Source organism: Scyliorhinus canicula, chromosome 9, assembly GCF_902713615.1.
Source record: "Scyliorhinus canicula chromosome 9, sScyCan1.1, whole genome shotgun sequence".
Lineage (NCBI taxonomy): Eukaryota > Metazoa > Chordata > Chondrichthyes > Carcharhiniformes > Scyliorhinidae > Scyliorhinus > Scyliorhinus canicula.
Window position 1 is genome coordinate 87,614,763 of NC_052154.1, and position 20,971 is coordinate 87,635,733.

General features: G+C 48.4%; 1 protein-coding gene across 1 annotated transcript in view; it reads left to right on the forward strand.

The window, feature by feature from the left end:
- st3gal2 (ST3 beta-galactoside alpha-2,3-sialyltransferase 2) overlaps positions 1-20,971 on the forward strand; it is a 510,319-nt gene that overhangs the window by 384,149 nt on the left and 105,199 nt on the right. Inside the window, exon 5 of the mRNA XM_038807114.1 lies at positions 7,217-7,410. Coding sequence (XP_038663042.1) covers positions 7,217-7,410 — 194 coding nt within the window. The remainder of the gene's footprint in view (positions 1-7,216; positions 7,411-20,971) is intronic.

The window sequence follows — 20,971 nt, forward strand, 5'->3', positions numbered from 1 at the left end:
GTTGTTCGCCTCTTCTGACGTCTCAAAGTAGTACCCCTGGACATCGAATGTGACCCAAAGGCTCGCTGGGTACAGCACCCCCAAACGAATCGTTCGTTGATACAACACAGCCTTGGCCTTGTTGAATCCCACGTGCCACTTTGCCAGCTCCACGCCAATGTCCTGATATATCTGAATGCCCTCCCATTCGCAGTCTTGTTTCGTCCTGGCCCACCTCAGAATCTTCTCCTTCTCCACAAACCTGTGTAACCGCACAATCATCGACCGTGGAGGCCCCCTCAGTCTCGGCTTCTGTCTCAAGGACCTGTGGGCCCGATCCATCTCTTGGGCCTTGTCCAACACCTTCTCCTCCACCAGTCTGGCCAGCATCCTCGACGCATACTTTGAGGCGCTCCTTCCTTCCACACCCTCTGGCAGACCCACAATTCGCAAATTTTGCTGCTTGGACTGTTCTCCTGCTCCTCCACCTTTATCCGCCTCGAATAGCATAGATTCCAGGATGCTTACCTCCGCCTGCAAGGACACAATCCAATCACCCTGGTCGTGGACCACCTTCTCCACCTCACGTACCTCTCCCTCTACATCTTCTGTGCCACCTTTCTGCTGGAACTACCCCGCTAATGGGCATAAAGTACCCAAACCAACACCTTCAAGCCAGAGCTACCCTGTGTGCGACCACTCACTCCATGGCCACCACCAGAAGTCCAGCACCCCCCTTCAGGCCTCCCCCATGTCCCTGCCTCAAGATCCCCCCTTCACTTCTCCACTCTTCACCCACCCTTTATACCCCCCACCTTTCATGCCCCCACCCTTCATACACCTCTTCAGCCCTCCCCCCTTTATTCACTCCCTTCATGCTCCCCTTCACTCCCCCTTTCATGGGCATGGCAGCCCGCTCAGGCCCTACCTCTTAACCGTACCCTTTGGCACCTGGACAGTGGCAAACTGGCACCCCTGCAGTGCCAACCTGATAGTGTTAGACTGGTGTCACCAAGTTGGCACTGCCCAGGTGCCAGGAGCTGTGCCAGGCTCCTGCCCTGTCGCGACCACCCGGGGTCTCCAAGGGCCTCCAAGCCCCCCCTCCCCCGCCCCTGACCCCAACACCGGCATGGCATCACATCTGGTTTCCATTTTTGAAAACCTGTACTGATTGTTGCCATGCTCACACTGCGCCGCTACGGCTGGTGAATCCCGGGAGTTGGGAGACTCCGATCACAAATGAGCTGCGCATATTTAAATGAATTTTAAGACTCATTTAAATATACTGATCGGGATCGCACTCAGCAAGGGCATAAAGGAGGTTCTGTCGGACGCCGCAGTTCAGGAGCATCACAATCGGTTCGGTACTCAGTGCAATTCCTGGGCGAAATTCTCTGACCCCCACGACGGGTCGGAGAATAGCGGGAGGGCCTTCCCGACATTTTTCCCGCCCTCCCGCTATTCCCCCCCCCCCCCCCCCCCCCCCCGCCCAACTCCCGACACGAATCGCTGCCGCCGTTTTTTTACGGCCGGCAGCGATTCACAGCTGTTCGATGGGCCGAAGTCCCAGCCCTTTACGCTGTTTTTACGAACGGCAAACAGACCTGGTCTGGCCGTTCGTAAAAACGGCGGGAACAACTCGCTTTTTATAACCATGGCACCGATTGGCACGGCAGTACCACGGCCGTGCCAAGGGTGCCATGAGCCCGCGATCGGTGGGCACTGATCGCGGGCAGCGGGCCTGATGCCCGCGCACTATTTGTCCTTCCGCCGCCCCGCAGTATCCATTCGCGGGGCGGCTGAGGGGCATCCCGGCCCGCGCATGCGCGGGTTTCGCGCAAATACGCGATGACGTCATCCGCGCATGCACGGGTTGGAGTCTTCCAATCCGCGCACGCGCGGCTGACGTCATATGACGCGTCAGCCGGCGCTAACTCCGGCAAGCGGGCTTAACGAAATTCGTTAAGCCCGTGATGCCGGAGCTTGCGGCGTCGGGCTGCTAGCCCCGACCGGGGACCAGAATCGGTTCCCGGTCGGGAAGGGGCGCGCTGGCGTCAAACCCGCCCGGGTTTGACGCCAGCCTTACGATTTCTCCCGTTTTGGGAGAATCGCGCCCCCTGTTTTTGGGCTCTCCCGCTATTGTCTTCCCTGTGTTATGGTACATGTTGTTGACTTTGCTTCGCTTTGAGTGAGTTTCAACTGAAAGTTGCCCAGCTGTAAACTGTTGGAGAAGTGGAAAAGGTCAATTCAATCACTGCTGCCATTAATGGTTTGCACGCGGAGCATTGCTGAACGTGGAGAAATAGCCCTGATAACCATTGTATCACAAAAGTGACTGGACTTCAAAAGAAACTAAGTGGCTGTGATGTGCTTTGCAACATCCGTATGATGTGTAGAACACTAAAGCGTAATTCTTTTCTACCGAGCAATTAGGAGATAAATCATTGAAATTGGCATTTTCCCCCAACTTTGATTAATAGTTACATTTCTCTCGTTAATTGTACAGGATTTTGCTGTAGATATGAAGGTGCAGGTTGCTTGATTGATGGCTAAATTCAACACTGAATAAGATGTGCCATGTGCCTAATACCACCAGAGAGAGGGTTGGGCTCATGTTTCATTGCCTTATGGAATGAAAGTTATATTGGCAGATGTCTCTGCTCTGTGGATAGAATGGACAAATAGATGCGAAGCCGAGCTGTTCCACCTGTCAAGCCCTATTTTGTTCAGGTGGAGTGAAGTAGAAATGCAAACCAGTTTGTAAAAATACTTTTTAATAACTTGCAAAAGGCCAAGTTCCATCCTGCAGGGTACTACCACGGCTGAAAAGGAGTAAATTAGGTAAATAGGTAACTAAAGATGTCAATAGGGTAAACAAAATATGAAATAATGTTGACAGTGAGGTACTAGAGAGCTAAGACACTTGTATAAAAAACAAGGAAAGGTACAGCACAGGAATAGGCCCTTCAGCCTGCCAAGCCTGCACCGACCATGCTGCCCATCTAAACTAAAACCTTCTACACTTCTGGGGTCCGTATCCCTCTATTCCAATCCTAATCATGTATTTGTGAAGTCGCCCCTTAAACGTCACTATCATATCTGCTTCCACCACCTCCTCCGGCAGCGAGTTCCAGGCACCCACTACCCTCTGTGTAGAAATCCTATCTCTAATCTCAGATTGTTTCAATGATATCCGTCAGTTGACTATATGCTGCCTTGTTTTTTTCCCTCCAGTTGAGAGGTACAACTGAAATGAAAACTCATTGATATTGATCCATGTCAATAGTCTAATGAACTTTAAGTCCTTCTTGTGGAGAAAGGACGTACTGGCGCTGGAGGGTGTGCAGAGGAGATTCACTAGGTTAATCCCAGAGCTGAAGGGGTTGGATTATGAGGAGAGGTTGAGTAGACTGGGACTGTACTCGTTGGAATTTAGAAGGATGAGGGGGGATCTTATAGAAACATTTAAAATTATGAAGGGAATAGATAGGATAGATGCGGGCAGGTTGTTTCCACTGGCGGGTGACAGCAGAACTAGGGGGCATAGCCTCAAAATAAGGGGAAGTAGATTTAGGACTGAGTTTAGGAGGAACTTCTTCACCCAAAGGGTTGTGAATCTATGGAATTCCTTGCCCAGTGAAGCAGTTGAGGCTCCTTCATTACATGTTTTTAAGGTAAAGATAGATAGTTTTTTGAAGAATAAAGGGATTAAGGGTTATGGTGTTCGGGCCGGAAAGTGGAGCTGAGTCCACAAAAGATCAGCCATGATCTAATTGAATGGCGGAGCAGGCTCGAGGGGCCAGATGGCCTACTCCTGCTCCTAGTTCTTATGTTCTTATGTTCTTTATGATTGGATGCCGTCCTGTAACTCTCTTCAGGTGTCTATTATTGTCATCAGACATCTAGGGCTGGATTCTCCAGTCCCCCAACTGTGTGTTTCTCAGCCGCGCACAATGCGCTGGCAGTGGGAACCTATCTTCCCGCAGATTTCCAATTGTAACCACCCAGCACCGCTGTGAAACCCGCTGGCGGGCATCCGCTGAAAACGGGAAAAGTAAATCGTAACGACTGGAGAATTCTGGCCCTGATCTCCTAAATGTAAGAGTTTTAAGACAAAGAGTAGTGTTCTGGAATTAAACAAAAGAAATTACATAGGCTTGAGGTCTGAATTGGCCAGTATAGGCTGGGCAGGAAGGTTAAGAGGTAGGACAGCTGATGAGCAGTGCAGTTGTTTGAGGAGTTATTCAATTCCTCACAACTAAAATATATCCCAGTGAGGAAGAAAGTTGGGAAGAGGGGTAAAAAACATCTATGGCTAAACAAGGAGATCAAGAACATTATAAAGACAAAAACTAAGTTATATCATATTGCAAAGGCCAGCGGCAGACTGGAAGATTGGGAAACATTCAAACAAAAAGTAATAAAGTAAGCTAAGATAAATTACGAAAACAAATAGCACAGAATATCAAAAAGGATGGCAAAAGCTTCTACAGGTACATAAAAGGAAAGAGTTACTATGGTAAATGTTGGTCCCTTGGAAGATGAAACTGGTGAATTAATAGTGGGGAACACAGAAATGGCAGAGATGCTAAATCAGTACTTTGCCTCAGTTTTCACGGAAGAGGACACTAGTAGCAGTCCTTTAGGAACGGGCAATTCAGAGGTAAGAGAGAGGGTGGAACTTCGAACAATCGGCATCAATAGGGAAACGGTACTCAAAAAACTCTTGGGATTGAGGACAGACAAGTCCCCAGGGCCTGATGGCCTACATCCTAAGGTGTTAATGAAAGTGACAGCAGAGATAGTGGATCCATTGGTTATGATATTCCAAAATTCCATGAAAGGTTCCAGTGGATTGGAAAAACGACCTGATTCAAAATGGAGGGAGGCAGAATGTGGGAAATTACACACCAGTTAGTTTAACATCTGTTGTTGGAAAATTGTTAGAATCAATTATCAAGGGCATAATATCAGGACATTTGGAAAGCCAAAGTGCTATCCATCCGAGTCAGCATGGTTTTATGAAGCGCAAATCATGTTTGACTAATTTGCTTGAGTTCTTTGAAGATGTAATGAGCAAAGTGGATAATGGGGATCCTGTAGATGTAGAATATCTGGACTTCCGGAAGGCGTTTGATAAGGTGCCACACAGAAGGTTAATTCACAAGTTGAGGTTACATGGGATTATGGGTAATTTATTAGCTTGGATAGAAGGCTGGCTGACGGACAGGAGAAAGAGAGTCGGGATAAATAGAGCTTTTTCTGGATGGCAAGATGTAACTAGTGAGGTGCCACAGGATTCAGTCCTTGGCTAATAGCCCCAGCTATTTACAATCTATATTAATGACTTGGATACAGGGGTAGAAGGATCTATAGCCAAATTTGCAGATGACACAAAAATAAGGCGGACAGTAAGTTGCAATGAGCAAATAAGAACCTTACAAACGGTTATAGATAGTTTAGGAGAGTGGGCCAAAATGTGGCAGATGGAGTTTAACGTGGAAAAGTGTGAGATCATGCATTTTGGTCGAAAAAATGGAAAGACAATTATTATCTAAATGGGGAGAGACTTCGGGGTACTCCGATACAGAGAGATCAGGGTGTCCTAGTGCATGAGTCATAGAAACAAGCATGTAGGTGCAGTGAATAATAAGGGAAGCAAATGGAATGTTGGCACATATAACAAAAGGAATTGAGTATAAAGGGAAGGAAGTGTTGTTGCAACTGTACAAGGGAATGGTAAGACTGCACCTGGAGTATTGTGCATAGTTTTGGTCCCTTATTTGAGGACCATGTAGTGGCTTTGGAGGCAGTTCAGAGGAGGTTCACTAGATTGATTCCAGAGATGAGGGGTTTGTCGTGTGAGGAGAGATGAACAGTTTAGGCCTATACTCTCTAGAGTTTAGATGAGGGGAGATCTATTTGAGGTATACAAGATGCTAAAAGGAATGAATAAAGTAGACGTGGAGCTGATGCTTCCTCTTGTGAGGCATTCTAAAAAGAGGGGTCAAAATCTTAGAATAAGAGGTTGCAAATTTAAAACAGATTTTAGGAATAACTACTTCTCCCAAAGGATTGTGAATCTGTGGAAGTCGCTACCCCAGAGTGCGGTGGATGCAGGGACAGTGAGTAAATTTAAAGAGGAGTTAGACAGATTTTTAATTGGTAATGGGTTGAAGGGTTGTGGAGAATGGGCAGGACGGTGGAGTTAAGGCCAGCATGGGATCAGCCATGATCACATTGAGGGTGTTATGTTCGGGAGGCTAAATTACCTACTCCCACTCCGAGGTCATGTGTTCTAGGGAGGAGATGTTCTGACTGGTCTTGGCCTGTAACATTGTAGGTGGCAGATGAGGAACATATCAGCCATGATAGAATGGCGGAGCAGACTCGATGGGCTAAATGGCCTAATTCTGCTCCTATCTTGTGAACTTATGAACTTATAAGTAACAATTCTGTAATTCTGATTCTAAGAGTACAAATGTGACATACACCAGCAATTTAATAATATATTAAGTAGGTGGTTGAAGGGAAGCAGTATGAAGGAATATGGGAAAAGGAAGGACACACAGGTTTGGGAAAACTGCTTATGTGGAAAATACGCTCAGAAACAGACTGGTAGGTCCAACAGCCTGTTCAATGCTAGATTTTTTGTTAAATTCTACATAATTAGATACCAGCCAGTTACTACTCCCGGTTATCGATTATTCTATATATAAACCATCTGAACCCCATGATTAGATTTATCCCCAGGTATCCATATTTTTACCGATATCGAAAGCCATGGATTGGATTCAGACCCATTGGAATGGACTGAATAACTGTGCATGATTGAGGTTTGACTGTGTATTAGCGTAAAAGTACGCACAGTGTTATATTGCAGTCTAGACCGGTGCCTGGTAGTCCTACTGCAATCAGACGTTTCCATTTATGATTAATTAGGAAAGCAAACAAAAGGTATATTTTCCCCCTTTGCAGCTCTTTTGGTGTTTGCACTGAAGGTTCCTGCTGTTACAATGGAAGCCTGTGTATGTGTCTGAAAAAGAGAGAGCTAAATAAAAACATTGGGAGTATAATAAGTGGGTTGACACTGAAATTGAATCACAGCTGGATGAGATGGTTTGATAAATGGAGTGACTTTTCACTCTCTTACTAAAGCACATTAGTCTGGTTTTTCACCCGCTCACTGCTTTATTTCAACACCCATTGTGTCTTTTTCTTTCGCTGCACCTTCCAGATGCTTCAGCCACAGTTCAAACCACACAACCTGAAGGATGTTTTGTCTAAGCTCTTCCTCATTGTGCCCGGAGAGAACCCGTACAGTTCATGGAACCGTTCCCGCTGTCGGCGCTGTGCAGTGGTGGGGAATTCTGGAAACCTACATCAGTCTCATTATGGAGCAGACATCAACTCACATGATTTCATCATGAGGTAAACTCTTGAGATTGCATGACAGATCAAGTGTAGTATCTGCTCTGCCTTTTGGCTCAGATCTGGTATGTCTCTCTTGTGGGGACCATGAATTGGATTCAATTTGAATTTGAATTGGTTTTTGGAGCAGGCGGGGAGCCGGATTGGGGGTTCGCCCCTGTCCGCACTCTGAGCCCTGGCTTTGTAACTCAGAAAAAGTAAAGGCCCTGGTAACTAATATCTTTTAAATTCCTGGTTAAAATACCATAGGCGAGATTCTCCGCCCCGCCACCGCGACTCTCCGCCTCGCCAGCCGGCCAATGGGGTTTCCCATTGTGGGCAGCCCCACGCCATCGGGAAATCCCCAGGCTGCCTGCGCAACGGACAATCCCAACAGCGGAGAATCCAGCACACTGGGCTAAATTGCTGGCTTTTAAAGCAGACCAAGGCAGGCCAGCAGCACGGTTCAATTCCTGTACCAGCCTCCCCGAACAGGCGCCGGAATGTGGTGACTAGGGGCTTTTCACAGTAACTTCATTTGAAGCCTACTCGTGACAATAAGCGATTTTCATCTCATTTTTTTCACAGTGAGATAAGAAAGTATTTGAATCCATGTTAAATATTTGATATTGAAGAAATCAAAATAAAAAGAGGAAATGTCTCTGCGTCTGAGAGAAAAACACAACTTATTTTTTTGGGTACATACCATTCATCTGAATTTGACTTTCTTTCAACTGATGTGTGTTTTCAGCATTTTCTTTCTTTTTGTTTCATATTCTCAGAATATAGGAGAGTTACTGGATTAGGAAAACATCCACACAGTCCATTTAATTCGCGTTCTACCACCCTGGTGGTCCCATGATACATCGGTAATCGGTAAAGTTCCCATCAATGAGTTTACAACAGACCCATACAAGAGTTGTAGAAAACCCCAGTTCCATTGGAGCGTGCTAAATTACCATACGTTATGTCCCAAATTGCTTACATACTGACTCCCAAAATATTCATTTTTGAAAGAAATCTAATTTGCATTTGTGTGCGTCATCGCCTTAGTGAGGGCTCACTGAAATATTGTCCCAGAATTTGCTTGTTAGTTAATCTTGCTCGTGCTCTTTTAAATTTTAAAATCTTTGCCTACTAAGTTGCTGGATATGTGAGCTGGTAATAGGAGCACTGTAACTCCTGTCGCCGACTGTGCAATCTGCCCATATGCAACCGCTGGCACATACACAACTGTTCCTGGTGTCTTTATGGTTGGCAAGCGGCAGGAGCATTGATGAAGTTTGAAATTCTGAAAACCACAAATAACTGTGCCAAAACTACCTTGTCAAAGGTTTCTTGCTCAGGTTGAAGTGTGAAAAGTTTCAAGCTGTGAGTGGTGGAGCTGTCATCCAAGTTGGAAAGGCTTTGTGGAACAAGTTCCTGCATAGCCCTGCTGGCTCTGTTGGAAGTTAATGGCACTCTTAAACCCAGTGTCATGGTTTCGAGCCTCTTATTATGTAATTTTTATAATTAGTATTTTATTTAAGATGGTAATCAATTGTACTCAAAAGCAAGAAACGTTTTGGCAAGGTAGTTTAGGTACAATTCTTTGGCAGATTAAGTTTGCATTGTGAAATGTTGTAGCTGTCATGTTCATTGGAGGGAGCATCTGGATTTCACACCTAGAGAACCAATTATTGTTGCTGCCACTGCTTTCACTTTCTCACTGGCACGCACTCTTCTTACTCTGTCATTATCTTGCTATCCTGTTCTTTATTTTCAAGCATGCTTTTCGGGTGGAGAATGCAGTAGATGCAACACTGTAACTCCTACATTGCTATAACTACACTAGAGCAGGAAATGCTCCCCTAGTGTTGCAGCACAAATAAACACAGCCTAACTAATGGCAATGGGGGATCTGGGACCATGGTGGATGATGGGAGAAACAGTGGGCGAGATTCTCTGACCTCCCCTTTCCCAGCGGCCCACCGTGAAAGGGATCTTCTGATCTTGCCGCTGTCAGTGGGATTTCCCATTGAATGCAGTCTACATTGTTGGGACGCCCGGCAGGCGTGTGCCATCAGCAGGATCAGTAGATCCAGCCAGTGTGAACAGCTGAAAGATGTCGCCCAGTTATCTTCTTAACCAATGCGAGTTGAGGGTTGAAAAGTAAACAGAGGGTCTAAGGAAGAGGGAGAATTTACTGTTAAATACGGTATAGAAATAAATAATGGAAAGTTTTTTTTATTCATTCATGGGATGTGGGTTTCACTGGCTAGACCAGCAATTATTACCGTTACCTAATTGGCCTTGAGAAGGCGGTGGTGAGCTGCCTTCTTAAACCGCTGCAGTCCGTATACCCACAGTGCTGTTAGGGAGGGATTTCCAAGATTTTGAACCAGCGACAATGATGGGATAGTGATATATTTCCAAGTCAGGATGGTGAGTGGCTGGGAGGGGAACTTCCAGGTGGTGGTGTTCTCAGGTATCTGCAGCCCTTGTCCTTATGGATGGTAGTGGTCATGCTGTTGAAGGAAACTTGGTGGATTGCGTTAAGAACAACAGAAAAATGGACAGAAATATAAGTAAGAAAATAGTTACAATATAAAGTTTCCAACAGTTCACAACCTGAAAGAATGAGATTCTACACTTTTCATTGTTCACTTTCTGGGCCAGAGAAGTTGGCAGATATTAACAATTAGTACATTGTTAAAGGGCAATTCTGCTATTAATGACTGCACATAACTTTCTTTGGCAGATTTCATGGGCAATCAATGTCCAAATGCAGCAAGTCATGAAAATCAAGGTTAAGTGTGAGATACAGTTTTCCTGAAACTAGTGGTTGAGCAAAGCATCTAACAACTTGTGGTGACTTGCAATTCATGGGTAATTGCTTTCTCACCACAAGGTGGGTAATCTTAACATTAATAGGAGCATAAGCTGTTCACATACCAATGTTTTTACGACAAATTCGGGTTCATTGTTTCCATGGGTTAGTTTTGAATTTCATCTCCCTTCAAGGTTCTAGTGTTCAGGTGAATTAGCTTGTCATGGTCTTCCAGTCTGTTTAGAATCCTAAAAGCAGCAATCATATCACCTCAGAAGGGCTCAGTGGGCTGAATGGTCTACTCCAGTTTCTCTGTTCTAGGTTTGAAGCTGTCCTCTCTTTTGCTCTTGAAGACGTTGCTCTGTAAGGCTTAGAACCTCTGCCTATACCTATACTGAGAGGGAACGTGGAATGAAGACAATACTCAAAAGGAGATCTCCAATACTCCATTTTAAAAAGGACCTTCTGCCATCAGGAACAGTTTAAGGAGTAGGATTGAGAAATGCTTTGAGACTTTATTTCCAACCACAGTCTGGACTGATATTGACGTCAAGGTTTCCTGTCTCAGGAGGGAACGGGGATATTGTGATGTGTCACAGAGGCCAAACTGGAGGCTGTGAACAGAGTTGCAGAATTACCCTGTACGTTTCTTTAAATTCTCAAGAAAAGCTGTGGACTTATTTTGTTGATCGAGGCTACCAAACTGGTTTTGAACTGGGTAGTCCACTTCTGGGGGTCACCACCCCACCAATAATTGTGATATTAGTTAACCAGACAGGTACAGTCACTTTCCAGGAGTGATTGCTTAAAATACTAACAAAGAAAGAAAGGCTTACATTTTTACAGTACTTTTCACAACCTCAGGAAGTCCCAAAGCATGTTGTAGCCAATTTTTAATTTAGGCACCATTGCAATATAGGAAAAACAGGAGCAAACTCATTCAAACATCAACGCGATAACAACCAGATAATTCATTTCAGTAATGTTGGTTGAGGGATTTTGGCCATGACACCAGGGAACGGTCCCCTGCTCTTTCTTGAATTCTGTAATGCCATGTGATCTTGTGTGCCCAACTGAGAAGGCAGGCGAGGCTTTCGTTTTACTGAACTATATAAAGCTTATTTCCGGCTTTCATGCTTCTGTCAAGTGTGTGAATCTGAGATGTATGTGAAATTTCTCAGCAATGGAACTTAAAAGGAAATAACTATGCAAACATTTTTAATCCCCCTTAATTATGTCAGGCATGCAGAGCCAGAATAGCATCAAAAGATTGATTAAAAGGTGGCTGGAGGCAGCCTGCTGGTATTTAGAGAGTGCTTACTTTAAACTAGATTGAAGCCCAATGCTATACATAATTCAGCTGCCATTCTTTTTAAATGTTCATGCTGTGGGGGAGTTGTGCTAGAGGCACGATTAAAGCGGCATCTAGAGGCACTGTTGTACGATTGGTTGTTTGGTTTGTAATGGCGGTAATCACTACTTCCCTGTGTTAATGAAATGAAATATTAATGTGCAGCTTGAGGAGGATTTATTCATGTGAATGTAAGCAACACTCTTGCAATGGACCACACAAAATCAATGTGACAGTACCAGAGGAGAACTATCTGCCTTTCTAACTGCAAACCAAACATCTACAAGACTTTTAATTTGGGTTCCATCAATGGTTAATGTAGAACTGCACCCCACAGACCAGAAAGACCCAGTTTGATCCCAGATCTGTGTAGCTTCAGATGATATTCGGCAAGGTGGCTGTAGGACAGTATGATTAATTTGTAAACCTCTCGGTTAGAACGGCTAAATATCAGCTGGAGTTTCCATTCCTGATCACTATCAGGAATTGGAGTTGGAAAATGTATGTGTGGCTGAGCAAACAATCCTGCTGGTCACTCAAAGTCCCCACCATCAAACACAAAATCCCTCTCACCGTCCCCTTCTGTGTTCAACCTTTACTGGCAAAACCTTCTGCTATCTTGGTGTCTCACTTTTTCTCTTCCTGCCCTTTTCTACCTTCCTCCTTCCCAGCTCAGACGCTACTGAACATGCCATCAGTTACTTCCTTAACCTCCTTTCAGAAGTCAAGCCAACTCTCCTTTTGCGAAGCACTTTGAGATACTTTATTAAGTGCTTCTATGAGTGCACAATTGCCTCTGAGTTAAAAGTTGAGGGGTCAAGCCCCTCTCCCAGATTTGGGCACTGAAGGGTCAGAGGAAATGTCTGCCGGATGAAATGGTAAGCCAAGGTCCTATCAGCCCCGTAGCATTACTCAAAGGAGAGTGAGGGGGATTCTTGTCAGTCACCTGTCCAACATTTATCCTGCTGAATTTTCCTACATAGCAACAGTGACTACTTTTGCGAAGTGCTTTGGGATGCTCTGAGGTTGTGAAAGGTATTTTCTTTCCAAGAGTGCTATGTAAATAAAAGCAGGTATTTACAATTGGGGAATAATATGCTTTCAAAATCACAGTTTCAGCACTTAATGGAAATCAGCAGACTATTGAAGAGAGATCTGTTCCTCAGTAGTTTCACAAGTAGTAATGACGAATGGAATTGTCGCCTTAAAAAAGAAATAATGATACAGCTGTGCCCAGTGTGTGGGACTGCTGCAGCGAGCACACATTTCAGTATTCCTGCTGGTACAGTTAACATTTCAAGCTCTTGATGTCTCGTATTTAACAGGATTCTGTGTGTCATTAGAGAAACAGCAGTAGGGAGCAAAAGAAACTTAATGTCCTTTTAAAAGTAGATGCTTTCTATCACTAGGGTATCTTGTAGAATCCAAAATTAGAAAACTGGGCCAGGATTCTCCTGGTATCGGCGGGGCAGCCCGTACCGCGCCAAAGAACGGCGTGAACCACTCCGACGTCGGTCCGCCCGGAAGTTGCGGAATCCTCCGCACTTCCGGAGGCTAGGCTGGTGCTGGAGGGGTAGGCGCCGCGCTAACCGGCGCTGAAGGGACTCCGCCGGCCGGCGCGAGGTGGCGCATGCGCAGGGCAACAGCGTGTTCTGGCGCATGCGCAGACCTGCTGCCGTGTTTCCTGTGCATGCGCAGGGGGTTTCTTCTCCGGCACGGAGGGAAAGAGTGCCCTCATGGCACAGGCCCGCCCGCAGATCGGTGAGCCCAATCGCAGGCCAGACCATCATGGGGGGCCCCAACCGGGGCCGGATCTCCCCACGCCCTCCCCGAGGGCTCCGCTAGCCGCCCTCCAAGCCAGGTCTTGCCAGTATGGACCATGTCTAATCCACGCCGGCGGGTCTAGCCGAAAACAGGCGGCCGCTCGGCCCATCGGGACCCGGGGAATTGCCGGAGGGGCCGCTGCCAACGGCCCTCGACCGGCCCAGCGCGATCCCTGCCCCTGCCTGAAAACCAGCGGCGGAGAATTCGACAGCCGCCGACAGAGTGGCGGGGCAGGATTCGCGCCGACCCCCCCCCCCCCCCCCCCAGCAATTCTCCGACTCGGCGGGGGGGTCGGAGAATCCTGCCCCATGTACCTCATCTTTAAGGTGAGTGTTGGTGAACTATGCCTGATTTTGGATTGGATTGGATTTGTTTATTTTCACGTGTACCGAGGTACAGTGAAAAGTATTATTCTGCGTGCAGCTCAAACAGATCATTTAGTACATGGAAAGAAAATACGTAATAGAGCAACACAAGGTACACAGTAGGGGCAGCAGGGTAGCATGGTGGTTAGCATAAATGCTTCACAGCTCCAGGGTCCCAGGTTCGATTCCCGGCTGGGTCACTGTCTGTGTGGAGTCTGCACGTCCTCCCCCTGTGTGCGCGGATTTCCTCCGGGTGCTCCGGTTTCCTCCCACAGTCCAAAGATGTGCGGGTTAGGTGGATTGGCCATGCTAAATTGCCCGTAGTGTCCTAATAAAAAGTAAGGTTAAGGGGGGGTTGTTGGGGTACGGGTATAGGGTGGATACGTGGGTTTGAGTAGGGTGATCATGGCTCGGCACAACATTGAGGGCCGAAGGGCCTGTTCTGTGCTGTACTGTTCTATGTTCTATAATAAGAATGGCAAATTTCCACCCATTTGCAACCATTTATGAAGGCTCTTCAAATTAAATGTTTTTTAGGGCAGCAGGGTAGCATGGTGGTTAGCATAAATGCTTCACAGCTCCAGGGTCCCAGGTTCGATTCCCGGCTGGGTCACTGTCTGTGTGCAGTCTGCACGTCCTCCCCCTGTGTGCGTGTGTTTCCTCCGGGTGCTCCGGTTTCCTCCCATAGTCCAAAGATGTGCGGGTTAGGTGGATTGGCCATGCTAAATTGCCCGTAGTGTCCTAATAAGGGTAGGGTTAAGGGGGGGTTGTTGGGTTGCGGGTATGGGGTGGATACGTGGGTTTGAGTAGGGTGATCATGGCTCGGCACAACATTGAGGGCCGAAGGGCCTGTTCTGTACTGTTCTATGTTCTATGTTCTAAATACATAGTCACCGGCATCAGACGAAGCATACATGAGTGTAGTATTAATCAGATCAGTCCATAAGAGGGTCGTTTTGGAGTCTGGTAACAGCGGGGAAGAAGCTGTTTTTGAATATGTTCCTGCGTGTTCTCAGACTTTTGTATCTCCTGTTGTGCTTTCTTGGTTGTAGCGTTGACATGGGTGGACCAGGAGAGATTGTTGGTGTTGTGGTCAATGACCAGCTCTTTAGTTTTACTGACATTGAGGGAGAGATTGTTGTCATTACACCACGCCAGCAGGTTCTCTATCCCCCTCCTGTATTCTGACTCGTCGTTGTTCGCGATCTTACCCACTATAATGTAGGCGATAGCCCCCCATCACCCTCGCCTCATTGTATGCCCTTAGCAGCAGGGATCCCAGATCCCCCCAAAACCTTATATAAAATTCCACCGGGAACCCATTCGGGCCCGGGGCCTTCCCTGCCTGCATTGCCCCATGCCCTCCATGACCTCCACTGGTGTTGCCAGCCCCTCTACCAGACCAGATCCTCCTCTGTTTTAGGGAACTCCAACCCATTCCCTCTCCCCTCACTGGGGGTTTCATATAGCCTCTTATAAAATTCCTCAAATGCCCCGTTCACCCCCAATGAGTCCAAGACCACCCTTCCCCTCCCATCCTTCATCTATCCGATCTCCCTCGCCACTTCCTGCTTCCTATGTTGGGGGCCAGCATCCTACTCGCCTTCTCCCCATATTCATACACTGCCCCCCAGGCCCTCCGTAATGCCCCACTGCCTTCCCACCTTGACACCAACCCGAACTTCAACCCCGAGTGAAAAATCTGTCCAACCCACCCCTTCCTCAGCCTAATCTTGTCCCCAGGTTAGGTGGGGTTGCGGGGATAGGTTGGAGGCGTGGGCTTGGGTAGGGTGCTTTTTCCAAGGGCAAGTGCAGACTCGATGGGCCGAATGGCCATAAGTTCAATGAAATTCTATGAAATTGGCTGGCCTGAGAAGGGTGTTGGTTGATTTGGGGGGGGGGGGCCAAGATGCCTCCCGGTTAGGCTGCTCACGTGGAACGTTAGAGGGCTGAATGGGCCGGTTAAGAGGGCTTGCGTGTTTGTGCATTTGCGGGGATTGAAGGCGGGCGAAGCAATGCTACAGGAGACATACCTGAGGGTAACAGATCAGTCCAGATTGAGGAAGGGGTGGGTCGGGCAGGTATTTCACTCGGGGTTGGACTCTACGACTAGGGGGGTCGTGATCCTGATTAATAAACGGGTGGCATTTGAGGCGGGGGGAAATAGTTGCGGATATGCGGGACAGATATATCACGGTCAGCGGGAAGCTGGAGGGGACACCGGTGGTGCTCGTGAATGTCTACACGCCAACTGGGATGATGCTGAGTTTGTAAGACGGGCGTTAGGAAAGATCCCGGACCTGGTTTCACACAAGCTGATGGGGGGGGTACTTTAATACCGTCATTGATCCAAGGTTGGACCGGTCGAGCTCAAAGACAGGGAGGGTGCCAGCAGGCGAAGGAACCAAAGGGGTTTATGGAGCCCCTTTTCATGGGTGGGGTAGACCCATGGAGGTTTGGTCGGCCAAGAGCGAAGGAGTTTTCTTTCTTTTCGCATGTACATAAAGTGTACTCCCGGGTTGATTTTTAAAATCCTGAACAGGGCTCTACTGGCGGGGCTGGTTGATACCGAATATTCGGCAATTGCTGTGTCGGACCATGCCCCACATTGGGTGCATTTACAGCTGTGCAAGGAGGGGGGCCAGCAACTGCAATGGAGATTGGACATAGACTGTTAGCGGACATGGGGTGTGCGGGCATGTGAGGGAGTCCATCCAGAACTATCTGGAACTAAATGTCACGGGGCAAGATACGGCAGCAATGGTTTGGGAAGCACTGAAGGAAGTGGCTAGAGGGGAGCTAATATCAATACAGGAGGAAGGTGGAGAGAGCAGAGATAGATAGGTTGGTTGGGGAAATATTTCAGGTAGACAGGAGGCTCTGGAGGCAGGGTTATTGAAGGAGAAGCGAAAGCTACAGATAGAGTTTGGTCTGTTGTCTACGGGGAAGGTAGTGGAGCAGCTGAGGAAGGCGAGGGGGGGCGATATATGAGTATGGACAGAAGGCCAGCAGAATGCTTTCACACCAGCTTAGGAAAAGGGAAGCAGCCAGGGAGATAAGTAGAGTGAAGGACAGTGCTGGGAACACAGTCTTGGACCCAGCAGGGGCGAACGGGGCATTTAAGGAGTTTTACAGCCGGAATGAGTCGGAACTTCCAGCTGGGGTGAAAGGGATGAGGCAGTTTCTGGCAAGGGTGGAGGAAGGGTTACGAAAGGGAAAATGCTGGAAAATTTCAGCAAGTCTGGCAGCATCTGTAGAGAGAGAAAAGAGCTAATGTTTCGAGTCACTTGCTGAGATTTTCCAGCATTTCCCCTTTCGTTTCAGATTCCAGCATGTAATTTTCTTTTATCCAGTTGAGGAAGGGTTGGTGGATGGGCCGGGAGTCCCTATCGGGATTGAAGAAATAGCAGAGAGGCTAGGGGCCATGCAGTCGGGTAAGGCCCTGGGACCGGACGGCTACCCAGTGGAATTTTGGATGTAAGATGCTCGGCCCATTGCTGGTGAGGGCATTTAATGAGGCAAGGGAACGGGGGATTCTTCCCCTGACAATGTCACAGGCCTCAATCTCACTGATCCTGAATCGGGAGAGGGACACTGAGCTACGCAGGTCATAACAGGCAATCCCCCTATTGAATGTTTTTTTTTAGATTTTATTAAGGTTTTACAGAATTTTTCATAATAAAACAGTAGTAACAATAATAACAAAAGTAACTAGAGTGAACATTAAGATAGTGCAAAAAGAGAATATACAATAACAATTAAATAGACATTACCCCACGCGACCCAGTCTTCCCACTCCATCCCAATGAAGCACTCAACCCCCCCCCCCCCCCCCCCCCCCGAGATTGCTGCTGCTGCTGACATTTTAATTTTCCCCGAGGAAAGTCGACGAACGGCTGCCACCTCCGAGAGAAAGCTAGCGTAGACCCTCTTAAGGCAAACTTTAATTTCTCGAGGCTGAGAAACCCAGCCATGTTGTTAACCCAAGTCTCTACACTCAGGAGCTTCGAGTCCCTCCACATTAATAAAATCCATCTCCGGGCTACTAGGGAGGCAAAGGCCAAGACGTCGGCCTCTTTCGCCCCCTGAACTCCCGGGTCTTCTGACACTCCAAAGATCGCTATCTCTGGACTCGGCACCACTCGTGTGTTAAGCACCTTGGACATTGCCCTCATGAACCCTTGCCAGAACTCTTTAAGCTCCAGGCATGCCCAAAACATGTGGACATGGTTTGCAGGGCTGCCCTCGCACCTCATACAACTGTCTTATACCCCAAAGAATTTGCTCATTGTGGTAGTCACCACTGTTTGTATTTAATACGTATATGAGAGGTAATACGGTAAGGCTCCTGTACTACAGGTAGGGGGTAGATCCCTGCCTGCTGGCTCCGCCCAGTAGGCGGAGTATAAATGTGTGTGCTCAGCGAGCTGCAGCCATTTCGGCAGCAGCTGCAGGAGGCTACACATCTTTGCTTAATAAAGCCTCAATTACTCTCTACTCTCGTCTCGTCGTAATTGATAGTGCATCAATTTATTAAGCAGAGATGTTACAGCGATGGGATTACGCATCAAGCCAGATTGCCTGCAGCTCCACCCTCAAGCAGACAACGCCACGTCGGCCTTCAACCATTGGCTAGATTGCTTTGAAGCCTACATCGGATCAGCGCCAGAACAACCCTCAGAAGCACAGAAAAATCCAGATCCTGCACTCATGGGTGAGCTTCGATATTTTTCCCCTTATCCGGGATGTGCCCAACTACACTGAGGCCATGGCGCTTCTGAAAAGGAAATACATCCGGCCGATCAACAAACTTTACACCAGGCACCTCCTGTCCATGCGGCAACAATTCCCGATGAGTCATTGGATGGTTTCAGGCGTGCCCTGCACGTCCTGGCAAGGAACTGCGATTGCCAGGCAGTTTCGGCCGTTGAACATACAACTCCTAATCAGGGATGCGTTCATTACAGGCATGGGTTCAGCGTACATCCGCCAGCGCCTTTTAGAAGGGGGTACTCTCGACCTCACAGTGACCAAGCAACTCGCGACCTCACGTATAACAAGGAGAAGTGCGTGATCAACACCAACCGCTTAGCCATCCTTGGCTATGTGGTGCAAAATGAAGTTTGAGGGCCCGACCCCGACCGCATGCGCCCCCTCATGGAACTCCCCCTCCGCCACTGTCCCAAGGCCTTGAAACGATGCCTGGGGTTCTTCTCATACTATGTCCCTAACTATGCGGACAAGGCCCGCCCACTCATTCACTCCAGTTTTCCCCCTGACGGCTGAGGCCCACCAGGCCTTCAACCGTATCAAGGCCGATATCGGCAAGGCCGCAATGCACGCGGTCGACGAGACCCTCCCCTTTCAAGTCGAGAGCAATGCATCAGACGTCGCTCTGGCCGCCCCTCTCAACCTGGCAGGCAGACCCGTGGCAGTCTTTTCCCGCACCCTCCATGCCTCCAAAATTCGGCATTCCTCTGTCGAAAAGGAGGCCCAAGCCATCATAGAAGCTGTGCGGTATTGGAGCATTACCTGGCCGGCAGGAGATTCACTCTCCTCACTGACCAACGGTCGGTTGCCTTCATGTTCAATAACACACAGCGGGGCAAGATCAAAAATGATAAAATTTTGAGGTGGAGGATAGAGCTCTCCACCTACAGTTACGAGATTTTGTATCGCCCCGGTAAACTCAACGAGCCCCCCGATGCCCTATTCCGAGGGACATGTGCCAGCGCACAAGTGGACCAACTCCGGGCCCTACACGATGGTCTCTGTCACCCAGGGGTCACCCGGCTATTTCACTTCATAAAGGCCCGCAATCTGCCCTACTCCATCGAACAAGTCAGGGCTATCACCAGAGACTGCCGGGTCTGCGCGGAGTGCAAACCGCACTTCTACCGGCCAGACCTAGCGCACCTGGTGAAGGCCTCCCGGCCCTTTGAATGCCTCAGCATGGATTTCAAAGGGCCCCTCCCCTCCTCCGACCGAAACATGTACTTCCTGAACGTGGTCAATGAATACTCCAGATTCCCCTTTGCCATCCCATGCCCCGATATGATGTCTGCCACAGTTATCAAAGCCCTCAATAGCATCTTCACTGTGTTCTGTTTCCACGCTTACATCCACAGCGACCGGGGATCCTCCTTTATGAGTGATGAGCTGTGTCAGTTCCTGCTCAGCAAGGGCATTGCCTCAGGCAGGATGACCAGCTACAACCCCCGGGGAAACGGACAGGTGGAGAGAGCGAACGGGACAGTATGGAAGGCCATCCTGCTGGCCCAACGGTCTAAAAATCACCCGGTCTCCCGCTGGCAGGAAGTCCTCCCCGACGCCCTCCACTCCATCCGATCGCTACTTTGCACTGCGACTAATGAAACCCCCCCATGAACATCTCCTTGCCTTCCCTAGGAAGTTCACCTCCGGGGTTTCGCTCCCAACGTGGCTGGCAGCTCCAGGACCCATCCTCCTCCGCAAGCACGTGCGGCTCTACAAGGCGGACCCGTTGGTCGAGAGGGTACAGCTGCTGCATGCGAACCCGCAGTATGCCTACGTGGCGTACCCCGACGGCCGCCAAGACACAGTCGCCCTTAAGGACCTGGCACCAGCTGGTTCTCCCCCCCCCCCCCCCCCCAAACTGCCCCGGCGCCACCCATCCTCCCCCCAGCGCACCTCACCACAGGCCCCGCTCCAGGACGATATGTTCTCCCATTGGTTCCACTCGGGGATGAAGATGAGGACTACACGCTCCCTGAGTCACCGGGACTGCGGCGCTCACTACGGAGGATCAAGGGACCTGAACGGCTAAATTTGTGAACTTTCACAAACTGTGAACGCTACCTGTTCTTTAAAAATGCTCACATACCGTGGAAATAGTTTTTCCACCACCCCCGCTGGACTTTTTTTTAACAGGGAGTGAATGTGGTAGTCACCACTGTTGTATATAATACGTATATGAGAGGTAATACGGTACGGCTCCTGTACTACAGGTACGGGGGTAGATCCCTGCCTGCTGGCTTCGCCCAGTAGGCGGAGTATAAATGTGTGTGCTCACCGAGCTGCAGCCATTTCGGCAGCAGCTGCAGGAGGCAACACATCTCTGCTTAATAAAGCCTTGATTACTCTCTACTCTCGTCTCGTCGTAATTGATAGTGCATCACTCATTCTCGTTGCCGTCATGTGTGTCTGGTGGACCACCTTAAATCGAATTAGACTGGGCCTGATACATGATGAGGA